Source organism: Aegilops tauschii, chromosome 4 (genome assembly GCF_002575655.3).
Source record: "Aegilops tauschii subsp. strangulata cultivar AL8/78 chromosome 4, Aet v6.0, whole genome shotgun sequence".
In the NCBI taxonomy this organism is placed as follows: domain Eukaryota; kingdom Viridiplantae; phylum Streptophyta; class Magnoliopsida; order Poales; family Poaceae; genus Aegilops; species Aegilops tauschii.
In genome coordinates, this window is record NC_053038.3 from 438,115,497 (window position 1) to 438,132,257 (window position 16,761).

The window sequence follows — 16,761 nt, forward strand, 5'->3', positions numbered from 1 at the left end:
GAGAGGGATGACGACGTCGTCATCCTGGAGAGGGTGCCGGTGCCGACTCCGCCGACTGGGACGGCTCAAGGCGGCCGGCCTGATCTGCCGTCTGCGCAGTCGGCGGGGGGAGAGCCGGCCGCGAGGACCGAGCTGGCGGTCCGGATGCCGCCGAGCCGGCGCGCGGGGAAGGCTGCGTCAGAGCCACAGAAGGCGGCGTCGGAGCCGCAGCCGGCCGTGGGCTCCAGCTCGTCGGCCCAGGATGTGGAGGTGGCCAGCGCCACCTCAGGGTGGACGCCGGGCGGAGGGACGGCTGTGATGAACGTGGCCGCGCAGGACGTCCGGACCCGGCTCCAAGCCCAGGCTACGGCGCTGAGGCAATACACCGACGAGTTCCTTGCGACGCAGGCGGCCATCCGGGTTAGGCTTCTTATCTTGCTTCTTCTTGATCTTGGTTTCTTCCGTGGGGGCGCGTCAGCGCACCCACTGGGTGTAGTCCCCGAGTTCCGAGTCGGCTGCTGAGCAGGCGGCTTGGAACTTCTTAGTGGATTTGGCTTTGCTATTCTTGTTCTTACTTCGATCTTCTGCCTATCTTGCAGGACTACCACAATCTTCGTGCGGCCGCCTTCAACTCCCAGGCTCGGGAGCTGACCCAGAAGACCGCCAACCTAACTGAGAGCCGGGGTAAGTGCTTTGTTCTTTATCTCACGTGGGGGCGCGTCAGCGCACCCACTGGGTGTAGTCCCCGAGATTCGGGCCGACTGCTGAGCAGTCGGGTCGGATCTTCCTTGACGACTTCCTCTTATTGTTTCTTCTTTTTCTGCCGTCTCTGCAGCAGCCAACGCCGGTCTGAGGGCACAGCTGGGAGAGTCTCAGACTGCCCTTCGTGCCAAGGATGCCGAGCTCACAGCCTTGGTGCAGGAACGCGACCGCCTGGCCAAGAAGTTGGTCGACCAGGAGGAGGGCCACAAGGCGGCTCTGAAGGCGGTGCAGGACCGCGAAGCCGCCCTCCAGGCCGAGTACGAGACAGAAGCGGCTGGCTGGGCTGAAGCAAGGCAGACTCTGATCACTGGCTATGGTCAGATCGAAGATCTGGTTGACGGTAAGCCGCCTACTTCTTCGTCCTTTCTTGCTGTCTGCCGCTTTTGGCTCGTTTTCTGACTTGGTGTTTTCTCTTCTTTCTCTTTCTTTCTTGCACAGAGTACTTCCCTGGCTACTCTACCGCCGCCAACCAGATCATCGAGGCCCGCCGCCAAGCGCGAGGGCAGGCTGGCTTCGAGATTGCACCAACCGCTGGCCGTTCGCTGGAGGAGCAGCTCTTGGCGATCCAGGCCCGTCTCCAGCCTGCTCACCGACTGCTCCGCCGGCTTAGCGTGCCGGGGTGCAAGTATTGGCCGCCCTTTGGCCCGGCGAAGTGGTTCCCCGCACCCCCAGTCGGACTGCCGACTGGCTGGAGGTGGCGGTCGGTCGCTTCGAAACCTGGAAGGCCTCGGCAGCTCGGTCCGGCGCCAGGCGGGCGCTGGAGTTCGTCAAGGCCTGGTACCCCGGCCTGAGCCTGGATCAGCTGGCTACCTGGCGGCAGCAAGCCGACACGGAGCTGGAGCCGGCGCGGCCGGCTATCATCCGGCGGGCTTCGGCGATCGCCGACTACACCGACACCAGCGTCTTTGCCCCTGAGGTAGATGACAACGGTGTCGCCCAGCCGGAGGAGTGGTTCGGGCTGAACCCGGCAGACGGTGAAGACTCGGCGGAGGAGATCGACTCCAGCGACGAGGGCGAGGAGGAGGAGGAGGGTGAAGACGCCGAGCCGGATGGTGGAGCGGCCGACCAGCCTCAGCCTGACCGCGCCTCCAGCACCACGTCACGCGCGGGTGCGTCGCCCACCACTGGTGGTGACCAAGCCGAGAACCGCTAGCCGTCCACTCCTTCAGCCGGCGACGCCATCTCCACCGACCAGCCTGGCTCCCGCACCGCGCCTTAGTCTAGTCTGCTATCTTTTGTTTTCCTGTCTTGTCACTTTTGGAACGATATTCTGTTAAGTCTGCACAATTCCACCCACTGGGGGTGTATTCGAACTATGTCGATTGCCGGCCTGTTGGGGGCTTTTATATGTATATATAACTTATGAATGCATTTGGCTTTTCCTCGTACTTTGCTTTTCATCCTTCTGTTGTTTCCTTTGCCGCCCTCCCTTGGTTGCTGCCTCCCCAGTCAAACAGTTGCTCTACAATCTGTAGCTGGAGGAGTGCTTGGCCAATTGGGGGGGGGGCAAGTACTCTAGCTTTGCTGGACTAGAGCTAAGTGTTTAGGAAGCCGGCCAGCCGACTGTTCTGACAGCCGGCAAGCGTGGTTGGAGGCCATCTTTTTGCTATATAAGTTCGTTGGTCCTTAGCCGTTTTTCGTGTGGGCATCCTTTCTGCCTTGTCTCTTGCTAGTCGGACAGTCGGTTCTTCGAGCTGCGACTTTCAACAAGAGAGGACTCGGGAACCGGCACACTACTTGTCTGACTTCAGGTAGAACTTTTAGTATAGCTCAAGGCGGCCAGTCCCCGGGCCGACTAGTCGAACCCGGTGCCAGACAAGAAATCAAATGTAATGATACATTCGTGGATATGACACTCGTCATTCATAGATAAATAAAGGCAGTCCCCGAGTACTGTTCGGGGGGCCTGTTGGTTCGTACTTAATACAAAAGGGTAGCATGATACATACTGCTTTCAACTGTAAAATCTTCTCAGGAGGTTCGCGTTCCATGGTCGCTCCGACTCCTTGCCGGAGTCATCTCTCTTGCGTGCTCTTGGTTTTTGCGCGTCGATCAAGTAGTAGGAGTCGTTGCCTAGTGCCTTGCTGATGACGAAGGGGCCTTCCCAAGGGGCCGAGAGCTTGTGCTGGCTGGCTGTTCGCTGGATCAGCCGAAGCACAAGGTCGCCCTCTTGGAAGGATCTTGGCTTGACCTTGCGGTTGTGGTAGCGGCGCAACCCTTGCTGGTAGATGGCGGACCGACTGAGTGTTAACAGCCGGCCTTCTTCCAGTAGGTCGACGCCGTCTTCTCTTGCTTCCTTGGCCTCCGCCTCCGTGTACATGGTGATCCGAGGCGAGTCAAACTCGATGTCGGTTGGGATGACAGCCTCGGCACCATATACAAAAAAGAACGGAGTGAAGCCGGTTGACTTGTTGGGTGTAGTGCGCAGACTCCAGAGGACAGCCGGCAGCTCATCGAGCCAGCAGCCGGCTGATCGCTCCAGTGATACAACCAGTCGAGGCTTGATGCCGGAGAGGATGAGTCCATTTGCTCGCTCGACCTGGCCATTTGACTGCGGGTGGGCAACGAACCCTAAGTCCAGTCGGATGCCCTGCGTCGCGCAGAAACGTGCCAGTGCTCCTTTGGCAAAGTTCGTGCCGTTGTCGGTGATGATGCTGTGCGGCACGCCATACCGAGTAGTGATGTCGGTGATGAATGTTATGGCAGTCGGCCCGTTCAGCTTCTTGATCGGCTTCGCTTCGATCCACTTGGTGAACTTGTGCACGGCGACAAGTAGATGTGTCAAGCCGTCGCGGGCTGTCTTGAAAGGGCCCACCATGTCCAGTCCCCAGACGGCAAAGGGCCAGGTAAGGGGAATGGTCTTGAGTGCAGAAGCCGGCAGGTGTTGCTTCGAACTGAAAACTTGGCATCCTCTGCAGCTCTTGACTATCTCTTTGGCATCTTCCAAGGCAGTCAGCCAAAAGAAACCATGGCGGAAAGCCTTGGCCACAAGTGATCTTGAGGCTGCGTGGTGGCCGCATTCGCCTTGGTGGATATCCTTGAGGATTGCCACTCCTTTTTCTGGCTCGACACAACGCTGGAAGACTCCAGTGACGCTGCGCTTCACAAGCTCTCTGTTGATTATTGCATATGCTCTGGCTCGTCGTTGCACTAGTCTTGCTGAGATCTCATCAGCCGACAGTTCTCTGCTGACCAGGAACTTGAGGATGGGCTGGGCCCATGATGGAGCTGTGACTTCTTCTTCTGTTAGCGTAGCCACCATGACTCGGGTGGGTGGGTTGGGTGGCGTGGAGTCGGAGTCGGCCACCGCTTCTTGTGTCGTTGCAATCCCCGGGCCGACTGCTGCAGTCCCCGGGCCGGGTGCAACTACGGCAGTCCCCGAGCCATTTGCCGAAGTCCCCGTGCCGCCTGCAGGGTTCCTCCAGTCGGATCTGGCTGCATCTGGCGCAGGCGGTACGAAGATAGAGTTCGACTCTGGAGACGGCTTGATGGACGGCTTGAGGAGGCGCTGGAGGGAGACGCCAGTCGGTATGGCTTGTCGGGTGGAGCCGATCCGTGCTAGGGCATCTGCCTGGTCGTTGTCGGCCCTTGGCACGTGAAGGAACTCGCACCCTTCAAAGTATCCGCTGATCTGCTGGACGAGGAATCGGTAGCTCGCCATGTTTGTGTCCTTGGCGTCCCAGTCGCCAGACGACTGCTGGACCACCAAGTCTGAGTCGCCGTAACACAGGATCCGGCGTATGCCGAGCTCTTTGGCTAGCCGGAGCCCATGTACGAGCGCCTCGTACTCGGCCACGTTGTTGGAGGCGGCGAAGTGGATCTGCAGCGTGTACTTGAGCTTGTCGCCTTTGGGAGAGGTGAGGACAATGCCGGCTCCCAAGCCGGTGCGCATCTTGGACCCGTCAAAGTGCATCCGCCAATGGGTAGAGTCGGGAGCCGGCGGTAGGTACTGGGTCTCGGCCCAGTCGATGAGGAAGTCGGCCAGTGCTTGGGACTTGATGGCGGTGCGGGGTTGGTAGAAGATCGTGTATGGTGCCAATGCAATGGCCCACTTAGCCACCCGGCCGGATGCATCTCGGCTGCCCATGATCTCGGCGAGCGGAGCGGTGCACACGACCGTGATGGGATGCTCTTGGAAGTAGGGCTTCAGTTTCTTGGCGGTGAAGTATACCCCATAGCACATCTTCTGGTAATGCGGGTAGTTCTGCTTTGAGCTGGATAGCACTTCGCTGAGATAGTACACCGGCCTCTGGACTAGCTGGGCTCGGCCTTCTTCCGGGCGCTGCACCACAACAATAGTACTGACTACTCGGCTGGTCACGGCAATGTAGAGGAGCATGGGCTCCTTCTCAGTCGGCGCTGCCAGGACAGGCGGAGTGGTCAGCATCTTCTTCAACTCATGGAAGGCTTGGTCGGTTGGTCATTCCACTCGAAGTGAGTGGACTTCTTCATGAGTCGGTACAGGGGGAGAGCCTTCTCTCCTAGTCGGCTGATAAAGCGATTCAGGGAGGCCAAGCAGCCGGTGAACGTCTGCACATCTCGCAGTTTGGTGGGAATCTCCATCCTCTCGATGGCCTTGATCTTCACAGGGTTGCACTCGATGCCGCGTTCGGAGACCAGGAAGCCTAGCAGCTGGCCGGCTGGTACTCCGAACACGCACTTCTCGGGGTTGAGCTTGATTTGGAATCGGCGCAAGTTGGCGAATGTTTCTTGGAGATCTTCCAGCAGGGTGCCGCGCTTCTCTGTCTTCACCACAATGTCGTCTACATAGACGTGGGCATTTCTGCCGAGTTGTTTCAGGAGGCATTTCTGCATGCAATGCTGAAAAGTGGCACCGGCAATCCTCAAGCCGAATGTCATAGTCAGGTAGCAGAAAGCTCCAAATGGTGTGATGAAGGCAGTCTTCAGGCGGTCAGCTGGGTCCAACTTGATCTGATGGTACCCTGAGTAGGCATCCAAAAAACTCAACAGCTCGCATCCGGCTGTGGAGTGTATCACTTGGTCGATCCGTGGCAAGGCAAACGGATCCTTGGGGCAGGCCTTGTTCAGGCTGGTGTAGTCTATACACATATGCCACTTGTTATTCTTCTTCAATACCAGAACTGGGTTGGCAAGCCACTCTGGAAAAAACACTTCCATGATAAAGCCAGCGGCAAGGAGCCGGGCTATCTCTTCTCCTACGATTCTTCGCTTCTCTTCTGACAGTCGGCGGAGGGGCTGTTTGACCGGCTTCGCGTCGGCTCGGACATGTAATTTGTGCTCGGCGAAATCCTTCGGGACACCCGGCATGTCCTTTGGGGACCATGCAAAAATGTCTCGATTCTCATGGAGGAAGTCGACGAGCTCGCCTTCCTATTTACTGTCCAAGTTTTCCCCAATGACGGCAAACCTCTCCGGGTTCTCCGGGTCCAGAGGTATCTTCTTTGTCTCTTTGGCTGGCTGGAACGAGCCATGTGCATCACAATCTTTGGGGTTGGGGGACAGGGCCGGCTGCTTGCTGGCCATGGCCACAACCCGCTCCAGCATCTTCTTCTCTTCTGCCACTACGAGGGACTCGGCCAGCCGGCTACTGGCCATGGCACACTCGATGGACTTCTTGTAATCGCCGGCTACCGTGATGATCCCCTTCGAGCTTGGCATCTTCATCTTCAGGTAGGCGTAGTGGGGCAAAGCCATGAACTCGGCCAGAGCAGGTCGGCCAAGCAGAGCATGATAGGGGCTCTCCAAATCCACTACGTCGAACCAGATCGCTTCTCGGCGAAAATGATCTTTGTCTCCGAAGAGAACATCCATTTTAATCTTGCCAATTGGGGAGCAAGACAAGCCGGGGACGATGCCATGGAACACGGTTCGGCTTGGCATAAGCTGCTTCGCCTTGATGTTTAGCTTCTCCATGGTATCGCGGTACAGTATATTGATACTGCTTCCACCATCTATCAGGACGCGCGAGAATCGGGCAGCTCGCCTCTCCGTCGCGAGGGTAACATCCAAGACCAATGCATAGGAGCCAGGGGATGGCATCACCTCTGGGTGGTCGGCCTGGCTCCAGCTGATTGGCTTCTCTGACCAGTGCATGAACTCGGGGGCGCTAGAGGCGACTGCATTGACTTCTAGATGCTGACGGCGCCGACTACGCTTGTCGTCGGCTTGACTGGTGAAGACGACGTAGGCGGCGTGCTCTTCAGGGAATTCGTCTTGGATGGCTCCGACTGCCGGCCGAGCCGCCGGCTGCTGAGGGGCTGGAGGCGGCGGGCCAGGAGGCGGAGGCGGCAACAACCCTTTGCCCTTGGAGATGCGTGTGAGCCAGTGGCATTTTCGGGTCGTGTGGTTGGACGGCTTCGCGCCGCTTTGGAACTTGCAGGGGGCGTCGAGAGTCTGCTCGTAGGAGAAAGCCGGCTGCCAAGCCGGCCTGCCACCCTTCTTCTTGGGAGCGGGCCATTCTTCGGGCTGCTCATCTTCAACTATGGCCACCTGCCGACTGGTGGAAGTTGGCATGGGGGCCTTGCGCTTGTGATCGTTCTGGTAAGGGCGCCGATTGGAGTCGCCAGCCGGCGTCTTGGGAGCCGGAGCAATCACCTTCCCAGAGGCGTCCACTCGGAGCTCGGTCTTCATCGAGGAGTCGGCTGTGGCGTACTTGTCCGCGATGACCAGCAACTCGTCGAGGGTAGCCGGCTCGTCGTAGAGGAGTCGGTGCTTGAGGAGGGTGCCCTCTCGGCACCCGGTGGTGAAGTACTCGATGGCCTGAACCTCGTGCACCCCCTCGCAGGAGTTGCGGAGCTCGGTCCACCGCGTGAGGTAGTCGCGGGTCGACTCATTGGGTCCTTGGATGCACAGGGAGAGCTGGCGAGGCTTCGGAGGCCGCTTGTACGTGCTGGTGAAGTTGCAGACGAAGACTTCCGTGAAGTCCAGCCAGCTGTTGATGCTGTAAGGTTTGAGGCTGTTGAGCCAGGTGCGCGCCGTGCCTTGCAGCATAAGGGGGACGTACTTCACGGCTACGCGCCGATTGCCATTGGCAATGCTGACAGCAGTGGAGTAGTCGATGAGCCAATCTTCCGGCTTCACTGAGCCGTTGTACTTGGGCGTGTCTCCGGGGAGCGAGAACCATTTGGGGAAGGGCTCGTCGCGGATGCGGGGGCCGAAGCATGGCGGGCCGACATCGTCTTCTTCTTCTAGAGCCAGGGATCGAGCAAGGCGGTCGATCCGGTGGCGGGCGTCGTTCTCGCCGAATCCTTCTCGGCGGCCTAGTCGGTCGCCAAGAGTCGGGTGCGTGATAGGCGGCGGAGTGAGACGTCTCTCTCTTCGAGGCGGGGGAGGAGGCAGATTTCCTTGGCGTTCCACCGCTCGAGGGCGGCCTTCCGCGTCGCGCTCGATGGTGATGCGAGTCCGGCTGCGGCTGGCAGCCGGCTCCTTGTCTTTCTTCTGGCGGGCGCCGCTCGCAGTCGGCGAGCGGGACGTCGCGGCGTGCTCCCGGCGCGGGGGATGACTATCAGCACGGGCGCCGGCTTCGTGCCGTTCTGCAGCCGCGTCGATCAGCTGCTGGATCCGTCTTGTCATGTAGGGGAGCTCATCGGCTCCCAGCCCATTGAGCTCTTCTGCGGCCGCCTGAGCGGCTCGCAGATTCTCGAGCGGGGTGGCGTAGACGGGGCGATCTGCCCCCAGCATGCTAGCGATAGCCGCGCCGCGCTTCTGGACGAAGCCGGCTCGGCTCGGGCCGCTAGGCGGCGACGTACCGAAGGCGGCGCGGTCGACTTCGCGCTGGTGGGCCTCGGTGAGGCGTCTCAGGGAGGCTATCTTCTGGCCCTCCGCGACGAGGGCGAGGCGACGTGCCTCCAGGGTCTCGGCGTCGGCGTCGGCCGGGATGGGGACGGAGAGGTCGTGCATCGCCGCTTGCAGGGCGTCGTGGGCATTCTTGCCCGAGTTGGCAACGTGGCTGATAACCAACACTTCGGTGACAGCGCTGCTGCCACTGTCAGCTCGAGGGAGAGGATCATCGAAGACCACCACGTCGGAGGGGTAGGCATCGAGCGATGCCGTGTCGGAGTCGACGAGCATCGGGTCGGTGGAGCCGACCGACTCCACATCTGCAGCAGGCTCGCTCTAGACGTGAAGCTGGTCGAGGAGGCTGACGAGGCGGCTCTCGGGGTAGTCCGTGCCTGCGTCGGACGCAGGCTCGTCGAAGATGCGAGTCTCGCCGAGAAGATCGGCGAGGCAGCTCGCTGCGCAGGCGTCGTCGATGCCTTGCAGCGCGTCGAGGCAAACGCCATCGGGCGCAGCAGGCTGGCTGCGCTCGCGAGGGAGGAAGAGGGTTCCCGTCCATAATAGGTCTCCGGACGACGGTGCACCTGGCCCCACGGTGGGCGCCAAATGTTGGGTGGTAGGTGCGACATATGCCAACGGGTGGCTTATCATAGTGGGTGCCAGTAAGACGTCGCCGGTGCCTGGAAACGGGATGAGGCGAAGACATGCACGCCGGCGAATCTTACTCAGGTTCGGGGCTCTCCGAGGAGATAACACCCCTAGTCCTGCTCTGCGGGGTCTCCGCATGATCACTAGATCAGGAAGAGTAGCTACAATCGCTCCTAGAGCTGTTGAGTTCAAGGGAGAAGAAGAACAAGGCTAGCTCTTGCTTCTCTCTCTCTATGGTGTGTGTCAAATGCTAAGAAGCCAACCCTTTGCATGGGTGTCCCGGGGGGTTTATATAGGCCTACCCCCCGGGGGTACAATTGTAATCCGGCTGGGCGTTGGTCCCAGCCGTCAGTGTCTACGCTCGCCGGCTTCTCCGCCGGCCGTTGGGGCCCGCCGACTGGTAGGTCCCGCCGGCTGCCGGCCTCTTGGTCGACAGGCCGGCCCCACCGCCTAGGGTCTTGTCGGCGGCTGCTTACTGTAGCCTCGCCCCTGATGACGAGGGCTCCGTCGAGGTAAGCGTGGCTACAGTGTGCTGCCTCGAGGGCTCTCACTGTAGCCTTACCTCGTCTTGTCTCCTTAATGTGGCACATGCTTCGAGGGAGGGGGTAGCCGGCTTCTGGGGGCCGGCTACGCCCTTGGCCGACTGGGGGAGGCCGGGCCGCCTTCGCGCCTCTCTCTGGCTGAAGGGGCCCGCCGCCCGTGGGCAGTACTGGCGTCTGCCGTGGGTGACGTTGAGGCCAGCATGGCTACAGTGCCGAGCCGGACGGGAGATGGCCGTCCCGTACGGCGTCCTGTGGCCATGCCTGCCTCGGGCTTCGGGGGTAGTGGGCCGCACTGTGGCCACACCCCGTCTTGTCACCGTTATGTGGGTGTAGTTTTGGTGGTTGCGGTCTTGGCCGGCTCCTTGGAGTCGGCGCTCTTCGTGGCCGACTCTGGGGAGTCGGCGTTCTTCATGGCCGGCTCTGGGGAGTCGGCATCCTCTATGACCGGCTTCCTAGAGTCGGCCATCCCGTGGTTATCTTGGAGGGAGGTTGCTGAGGCTGGGTCGCCTTCTGGGAGTCGGCTTTAGAAATAGCCGACCGGGGAAGGCGGCCTAATGCTTGAAATGCTTGAAGGCCCAAAAGGCCTGATAATTTTTCAGAAGAGCCAGGGGCAGTCGGTTAGGCTACCCGTGGCCATTTACTCCGACATATTTCTAGCAGGATGGCTGGCGATCCTCCACCTCCACCCTATATTGCCGCAATGATGCAACAGTTTGAGCTGAATCGTCAGTTTATGTCTGGAGTAATCGATCAGTTCCCGAACCAGAATGCTCATCAACAGCCTGCCCCAATAACACCGCCAGAATTTGTGCACCTCAACCCGTCCATTTTTCGCAACTCCACTAATCCTATGGATGCTGATGATTGGCTCCGTGACATCCTGTTTGAGATGGAGTCAGCTAATGTTGCCCCTGCCAGTTACATCACCTTTGTGACATTTCACCTGAAGGGCCCAACTGCTCAATGGTGGGAAAGCCACAGGGGTATGCTGCCAGCAGAGACTGTAACCACTTGGCAAGAATTTCAGTCAGCCTTTCGTGCACAGCACATTCCTCAAGGCCTGATAGACCAGAAGAAGAAGGAGTTCCGCAAACTCTCACAGGGCACAATGACTGTGGATGAATATCATAGGAAATTCCTTGAATTATCTCGCTATGCTGTGGATGACATCTGCACTGACGCTCGCAAGCAGGAGAAATTCCGTGAAGGAGTGCCTCCCGATATAAAGCTTGCACTTGTTGCTCATGATTGCGCAGACTTTGCGACGCTTGTCAGCCAAGCTTTTCGAACTGAAACTGGTCTGACCGAGTACCAGGAGTCGCTCAAGCGTGCTCGAGATGTTGGCCCATCCTCAAGTCAGGCTGCTCAGAAACGTTGAGTCTGGATCCCACACAATGTTCATCACCGACCTGCTCCAACACCAAGTCCGTCTTATGTTGCACCTCGTTTGCCTCCGCCACCGAGACAACTAACGATTTAGGGTGGACAATCTAATGCTATGGCTCCTCCCCATAATGATGGCTTATTCCACAAGTGTGGACAGCCAGGACACCTTACCCTCGATTGTCGCTAGGGTCAGCCGCAGAATGCATCATGTCCTTCCACTGGTCGTAAGAAGAGTCGTCGAAGCTATCGTTCCAGAAATAGCAATACCCAACCGCCTGCTGTTATACTTGGCCAAGCCAACCACATCGATGCTGATAAGGCTCAGAAGGAACTGACTGTCGTGATGGGAACCCTCCTTGTTAACTCAGTGCCAGCGTCTGTTCTTTTTGATTCAGGAGCGTCGCATTCCTTCATATCTGAGGCATTTGCACGCGAGCAAGACTTATCATTTGAAAACGTGTACCCTCCGTTGGTGATTAACTCTCCAGGATCCAGGTGGGATACCTCGATGGTAGCCCACAACAACCACATTGTAATTGGAGGATTAGTGTTCTCTGCTTCACTCATGGCCCTCAAGGGTTCTACCATAAATGTCATTCTCAGTATGGATTGGCTGAAAGCACATAATGCTTTCCTCGACTGTGCCGCTAAGAAAGTCCAACTCACACACCCTTCTGGCCAGTTGATCCACTACTCAGCTCAGATGATCCAGAATGCTGAGGGTCAGATATATGTTCTCAATGCATTGAATGCTTCACCTCTTGAGGGAATCGAGAACATTCCAGTCGTTCGTGATTTTGAAGATGTCTTTCCAGAAGAACTTCCAGGAATACCCCCGGCTAGAGCTATTGAATACATCATAGACTTGAAGCCGGGCACTACTCCTATTGCCAAGCGGCCATACAAGATGCCGCCGCATGAACTCCTTGAGCTTAAGGAGGAAATTGACAAATCTCTTAGCAAGGGTTTCATTCGTCCAAGTTCCTCTGCTTGGGGAGCACCTTCTCTCTTTGTCAAGAAGAAGGATGGAACTAATCGTTTGGTCCAAGATTACCGTCCCTATCAATCAGGCAACAATTCAGAACAAGTATCCGCTTCCCAGAATCAACGACCTGTATGATCAACTTGCTGGTTCTTTAGTATTCTCTAAACTTGATTTAAGGTTGGGTTACCACCAGATTCGGGTTCGTGAAGAGGATATTCCCAAGACCGCCTTCGTTACTCGCTATGGTTCATATGAGTACACCGTCCTGTCCTTTGGTTTGACAAATGCTCCAGCGATATTCTCTCGTTTGATGAACTATATATTCATGGAATACCTCGACAAGTTCGTCGTGGTTTATCTAGATGATATCCTTGTATATTCCAAGAATAAAGAAGAACATGTTGAACACCTTCGACTTGTTCTGGAAAAGCTTCGAGAACATCAACTATATGCTAAGTATTCCAAGTGTGAATTCTGGCTACCCGAAGTAACCTACCTTGGGCATGTCATCTCCAAGGATGGTATTGCCGTCAACCCAGAGCGAGTTCAGGCTATTCTCAATTGGACTCCTCCGAAGAATGTCAAACAAGTCAGAAGTTTTCTCCGACTCGCCAAATATTGCCGTCGATTTCTCGAGAACTTCTCCAAGATCGCCAAGCCCCTGACTGGTCTGCTTCACAAAGGCGTCAAGTTCGAGTGGACAGAAAAGTGCCAGGAAAGTTTCCAAGCACTCAAAGACAAGCTGACTTCTGCCCCAGTGCCTGCTCCTCCAGATACTAAGAAGGATTTTTTCATTTACTGCGACGCTTCACGTCAAGGATTAGGCTGTGTTCTAATGCAAGAGTGTAGAGTGATTGCATATGCATCTCGCCAGTTGCGCCCTCACGAAGAGAACTACCCAGTTCACGACCTCGAGCTTGCTACTGTTATACATGCACTGAAACAGTGGCGACATTACCTTCTCGGTAATCGTTGCGAGATCTTCACCTACCACCAAAGTCTGAAGTACCTGTTTACCCAGCCAGACCTGAACCTCCGTCAGCAGAGATGGATGGAGACCGTAGCAAACTTTGACTTAGGCATTTCTTATACACCAGGCAAGGCTAATGTAATGGCTGATGCCTTGAGCCGCAAGTCCTATTGCAACCACCTCTAGGTTCATAAAGTTCAGCCCTCGCTTGTTGAAGAATTCAGGAAGCTGAACCACCATATTGTTCCTCCTGGTGCACTCGCACCCCCTCCTCCAGAATTCCGCAAGATGAACCTCCGCGTTGTTTCCCAGGGTTCCCTCAATACCCTGGCTGTCGAACCAGATCTCTTGGACTCCATCAAGAGAATGCAGGGATATGACTCTCAAGTTGAGAAGATTAAACGCTACCTCGCAGAAGGAAAGCCCTCATTCTTCACTGTTGCTGATGATGGCACTTTGTACTTCAAAGGCCGCCTAGTGGTGCCGTGTAAGGAGAAAAACCTGGATATGACGAAGGAGGTTATGAAAGAAGCTCACGATACGCCTTTGTCTATTCATCCCGGTAGTACCAAGATGTACCAATACATTCGACAGAGATTCTGGTGGTCTAATATGAAGCAAGACATTGTTCGTTATGTTGCTGAATGTGACGTTTGTCGTCGTATCAAAGCGGAACATCAAATGCCTGATGGAACTCTGCAACCTATCTCTATTCCTGAATGGAAATGGGACCATGTTGAAATGGACTTCGTCACTGGATTTCCCAAATCGCAGAAAGGTAATGATGCTATTCTTGTCGTCATTGACCGGCTTTCTAAAGTTGCACACTTTCTGGTCGTCAAAGAAACGATCACTGCTAGTCAGCTGGCAACTCTCTATATGTCCAGAATTGTTTCACTTCACGGTATTCCGCTGGTAATCAGCTCAGACCGTGGCAGCTTATTCACTTCAAGATTCTGGGCAAGTTTTCAAGAAGCTATGGGAACTCATCTGTCATTCAGCACCGCTTTTCACCCCCAGTCTCAGGGACAAGTTGAACGCGTCAATCAAGTTCTCGAAGACATGCTTCGGGCTTGTGTCATTTCCTTCGGCAAGAAATGGGAGGAATCTCTCCCGTATGCTGAGTTCTCCAACAACAATAGCTATCAAGCTAGTCTGAAGATGGTCCCCTTCGAAGTGTTATATCGACGAAAGTGTCGAACCCCTCTGAATTGGTCAGAAACTGGGGAACGTCCACTCTTCGGTCCGGATATTATCAAACATGCCGAAGAACAAGTCCGCGTCATTCGCGAGAATCTCAAGACTGCTCAGTCACGTCAAAAGAGTAATTATGACCGTCATCATAAAGACATGGTCTATCAACCTGGCGAAAAGGCTTATCTTCGGGTCACCCCAATGAAGGGTGCACACCGCTTCGGGATCAAGGGCAAGCTAGCTCCTCGCTATATTGGTCCTTTCACTATTCTCGAAAGGCGTGGAAAAGTGGCATACCAGTTGGAACTACCGTCGAACCTTTCTCAGGTTCACGATGTGTTCCACGTGTCTCAACTCCACCGCCGCTTCAAGGACCCAATCCGAGCAGTGGATCATGAAGTGCTTGAGTTGCAATAGGACCTTTCCTATAAAGAGCATCCAGTCCGCATTCTCGACCAAGCTGAACGCCGCACACGTCAGAAGGCGATCAAGTTCCTCAAGGTCCAGTGGTCGCATCACTCTGAAGACGAAGCCACTTGGGAACGCGAGGATCGCCTGCGTGAAGAATATCCCGCTTTGTTTCCTTCTACCTCCTAAATCTCGGGACGAGATTTCTTGTAGTGGAGGAGATTTGTAACGCCCGGATAATTAAGCTACATTAATCCCCTGCTAATGATGCCATGTCATTACATTACTATTGCTAATCTTCATTTGGTCCAAATCACGAATCAAATTCAAAACTGAGTTTAAAGTCAAAATTCAAATTTGTCAAACATGAAAACCCAAATGTTCAAAGTGTGGCAAATTTTCCATAACCAATTATGGTGGTGAACCAACATTTCTGCAAAGTGGTTTAATGCCCTAATCTATTTAAAACAGATATTTAAAAAGTTAAACTAAAAAACAGAAAAAGGGGAGAGGCCCCCACCCCTCAATGGACCTCGGCCCAGGTAACCCCCAGGCCGGCCCACGCGGCACCCTCACCCCCTGGCTATAACCCCCTGGTGGCCACGAAACCCTAGCCACTCTCCCCACTTCCCCCACTCCTCTCCCCCGATTGGATCTGGTTCGAGGGCAACTCCTCCCCGACGACCATCGACGCCGCCCCAACCTCGTCGCCTTTCCCGTTCTCTCCCCGACCTGGACGCCATCCGCCCCCGCTGCGCCCCGGCCCCAACGTCCCCGACGCCGTCACCGGCGGCACCGCCCCGCCCCTCCTCTGCTCGATCCTGTCTGGATCGGGGGGAGGCTGCCCCGACGTCGCCGCCACCCGACGCCGGCGCCCTCGACATCGCCACCCTGAGCCCACTGCCACCCCATACGCTCCGCTGTGAGCCTCCTTCGTCCGACTCCCCTCCTGAAGCCCCTATTGCGTGTGCGCGCTCCGGCCCGCGTCCTCGCGCTCACCGCGGCCGTCCCGACGCCCGTGCACGGCCACCTCGCTCCGGCCGCGCACTGGGCTCGCCCGGCTCGCGCCCGTCGCCCCCGCACCCGCTGTCGCCGTTGCTGCCGCAAGCTGCTGCTGCTGCTCCCGAGCTGCTACTGCAGCTGGTGCCGCCCCGCAACCCCCCGCTTCGGCTGCCGACGTCCGGCGATGGCCCCTGCTGCCTCGGCCTGACCTCGCCCCTTCCCCCGTCGGTGACGTGCCCGCCAGTGCCCCTCTGGGTGTCGTGGCGCCCGCTCCTGGGCCGCACATCCCCTGGCCTTGTGCCACTGACCAGGGGGCCCATGCCCCTGTTAAAAGAAAATGAAAGTGAAAAAAATCAAAATAATCATTTAATTAGTTAGTAATTTGATTAATTAATTAATTTGCTTAGTTAACTACCTAATTAACTTTGATTAATTAGCCTAATGAACATATTTAGTCTAATTAAACCTGCTTAATTAAACTAGTCTATGACAGTGGGCCCCATTGCCCTGTTTGACCAGTCAATGGTGACCCAGTCAACAGCTGACTAGACTGTTGACTTTGACCCTGACCCCACTTGTCATACACTATGGCTGGCACTGCACTATGTGACAATAGTATTTACTGATTAGATTTTGGAGTATAAATAAATCAATAAAAGCTTTAAAACTTTGAGAAATCATATTAAATAAACTATAACTCTGGTGAAAAAGTTTTATACATGAAACTTGCTTAGAAAAGCGAGACGTATCCGAATACACGGTCCGTTCGCCTGTCACACGACTCTAGCATAGCGAACCTGCAACCTTTCCCCTCCGTTTCATCTATCCGAAAATGCCTAACACTGGGGAAACATTCCCGGATGTTTTCCCCTTCGCCGGTATCATGTAGCACCATGTTAGAACACCCCTAGCCCTGCGTGTTATCGCCGTCATGCATCTGTGTTGCATCTGTTTGCATTACATTTACTGTTTCTTCCCCCTCTTCTCTCCGGTAGACCCCGAGACCGCTGCTGATGCCCCTGTGATCGACTACATCGACGACGACCCTTCTTCCCTTTCAGCGGAGCTTCCAGGCAATACCCTACTCTAGTGTGGCGGTGGTGGATTGCCTCTTGGGCTGATGATGA

At 56.1% G+C, this 16,761-nt stretch overlaps 1 protein-coding gene across 1 annotated transcript; it reads left to right on the top strand.

The window, feature by feature from the left end:
- Positions 1-11,583: 11,583 nt before the first annotated feature.
- LOC141021941 (uncharacterized) lies at positions 11,584-12,195 on the top strand. Its single transcript, XM_073497800.1, has one exon. It carries the CDS (start codon positions 11,584-11,586, stop codon positions 12,193-12,195), a length of 612 nt encoding a protein of 203 aa, XP_073353901.1.
- Positions 12,196-16,761: the final 4,566 nt, after the last annotated feature.

Coding starts and splice junctions, on each gene's coding strand:
- LOC141021941 (XM_073497800.1), top strand. CDS start 11,584: ATGGTAGCCCACAACAACCACATTGTAATTGGAGGATTAGTGTTCTCT.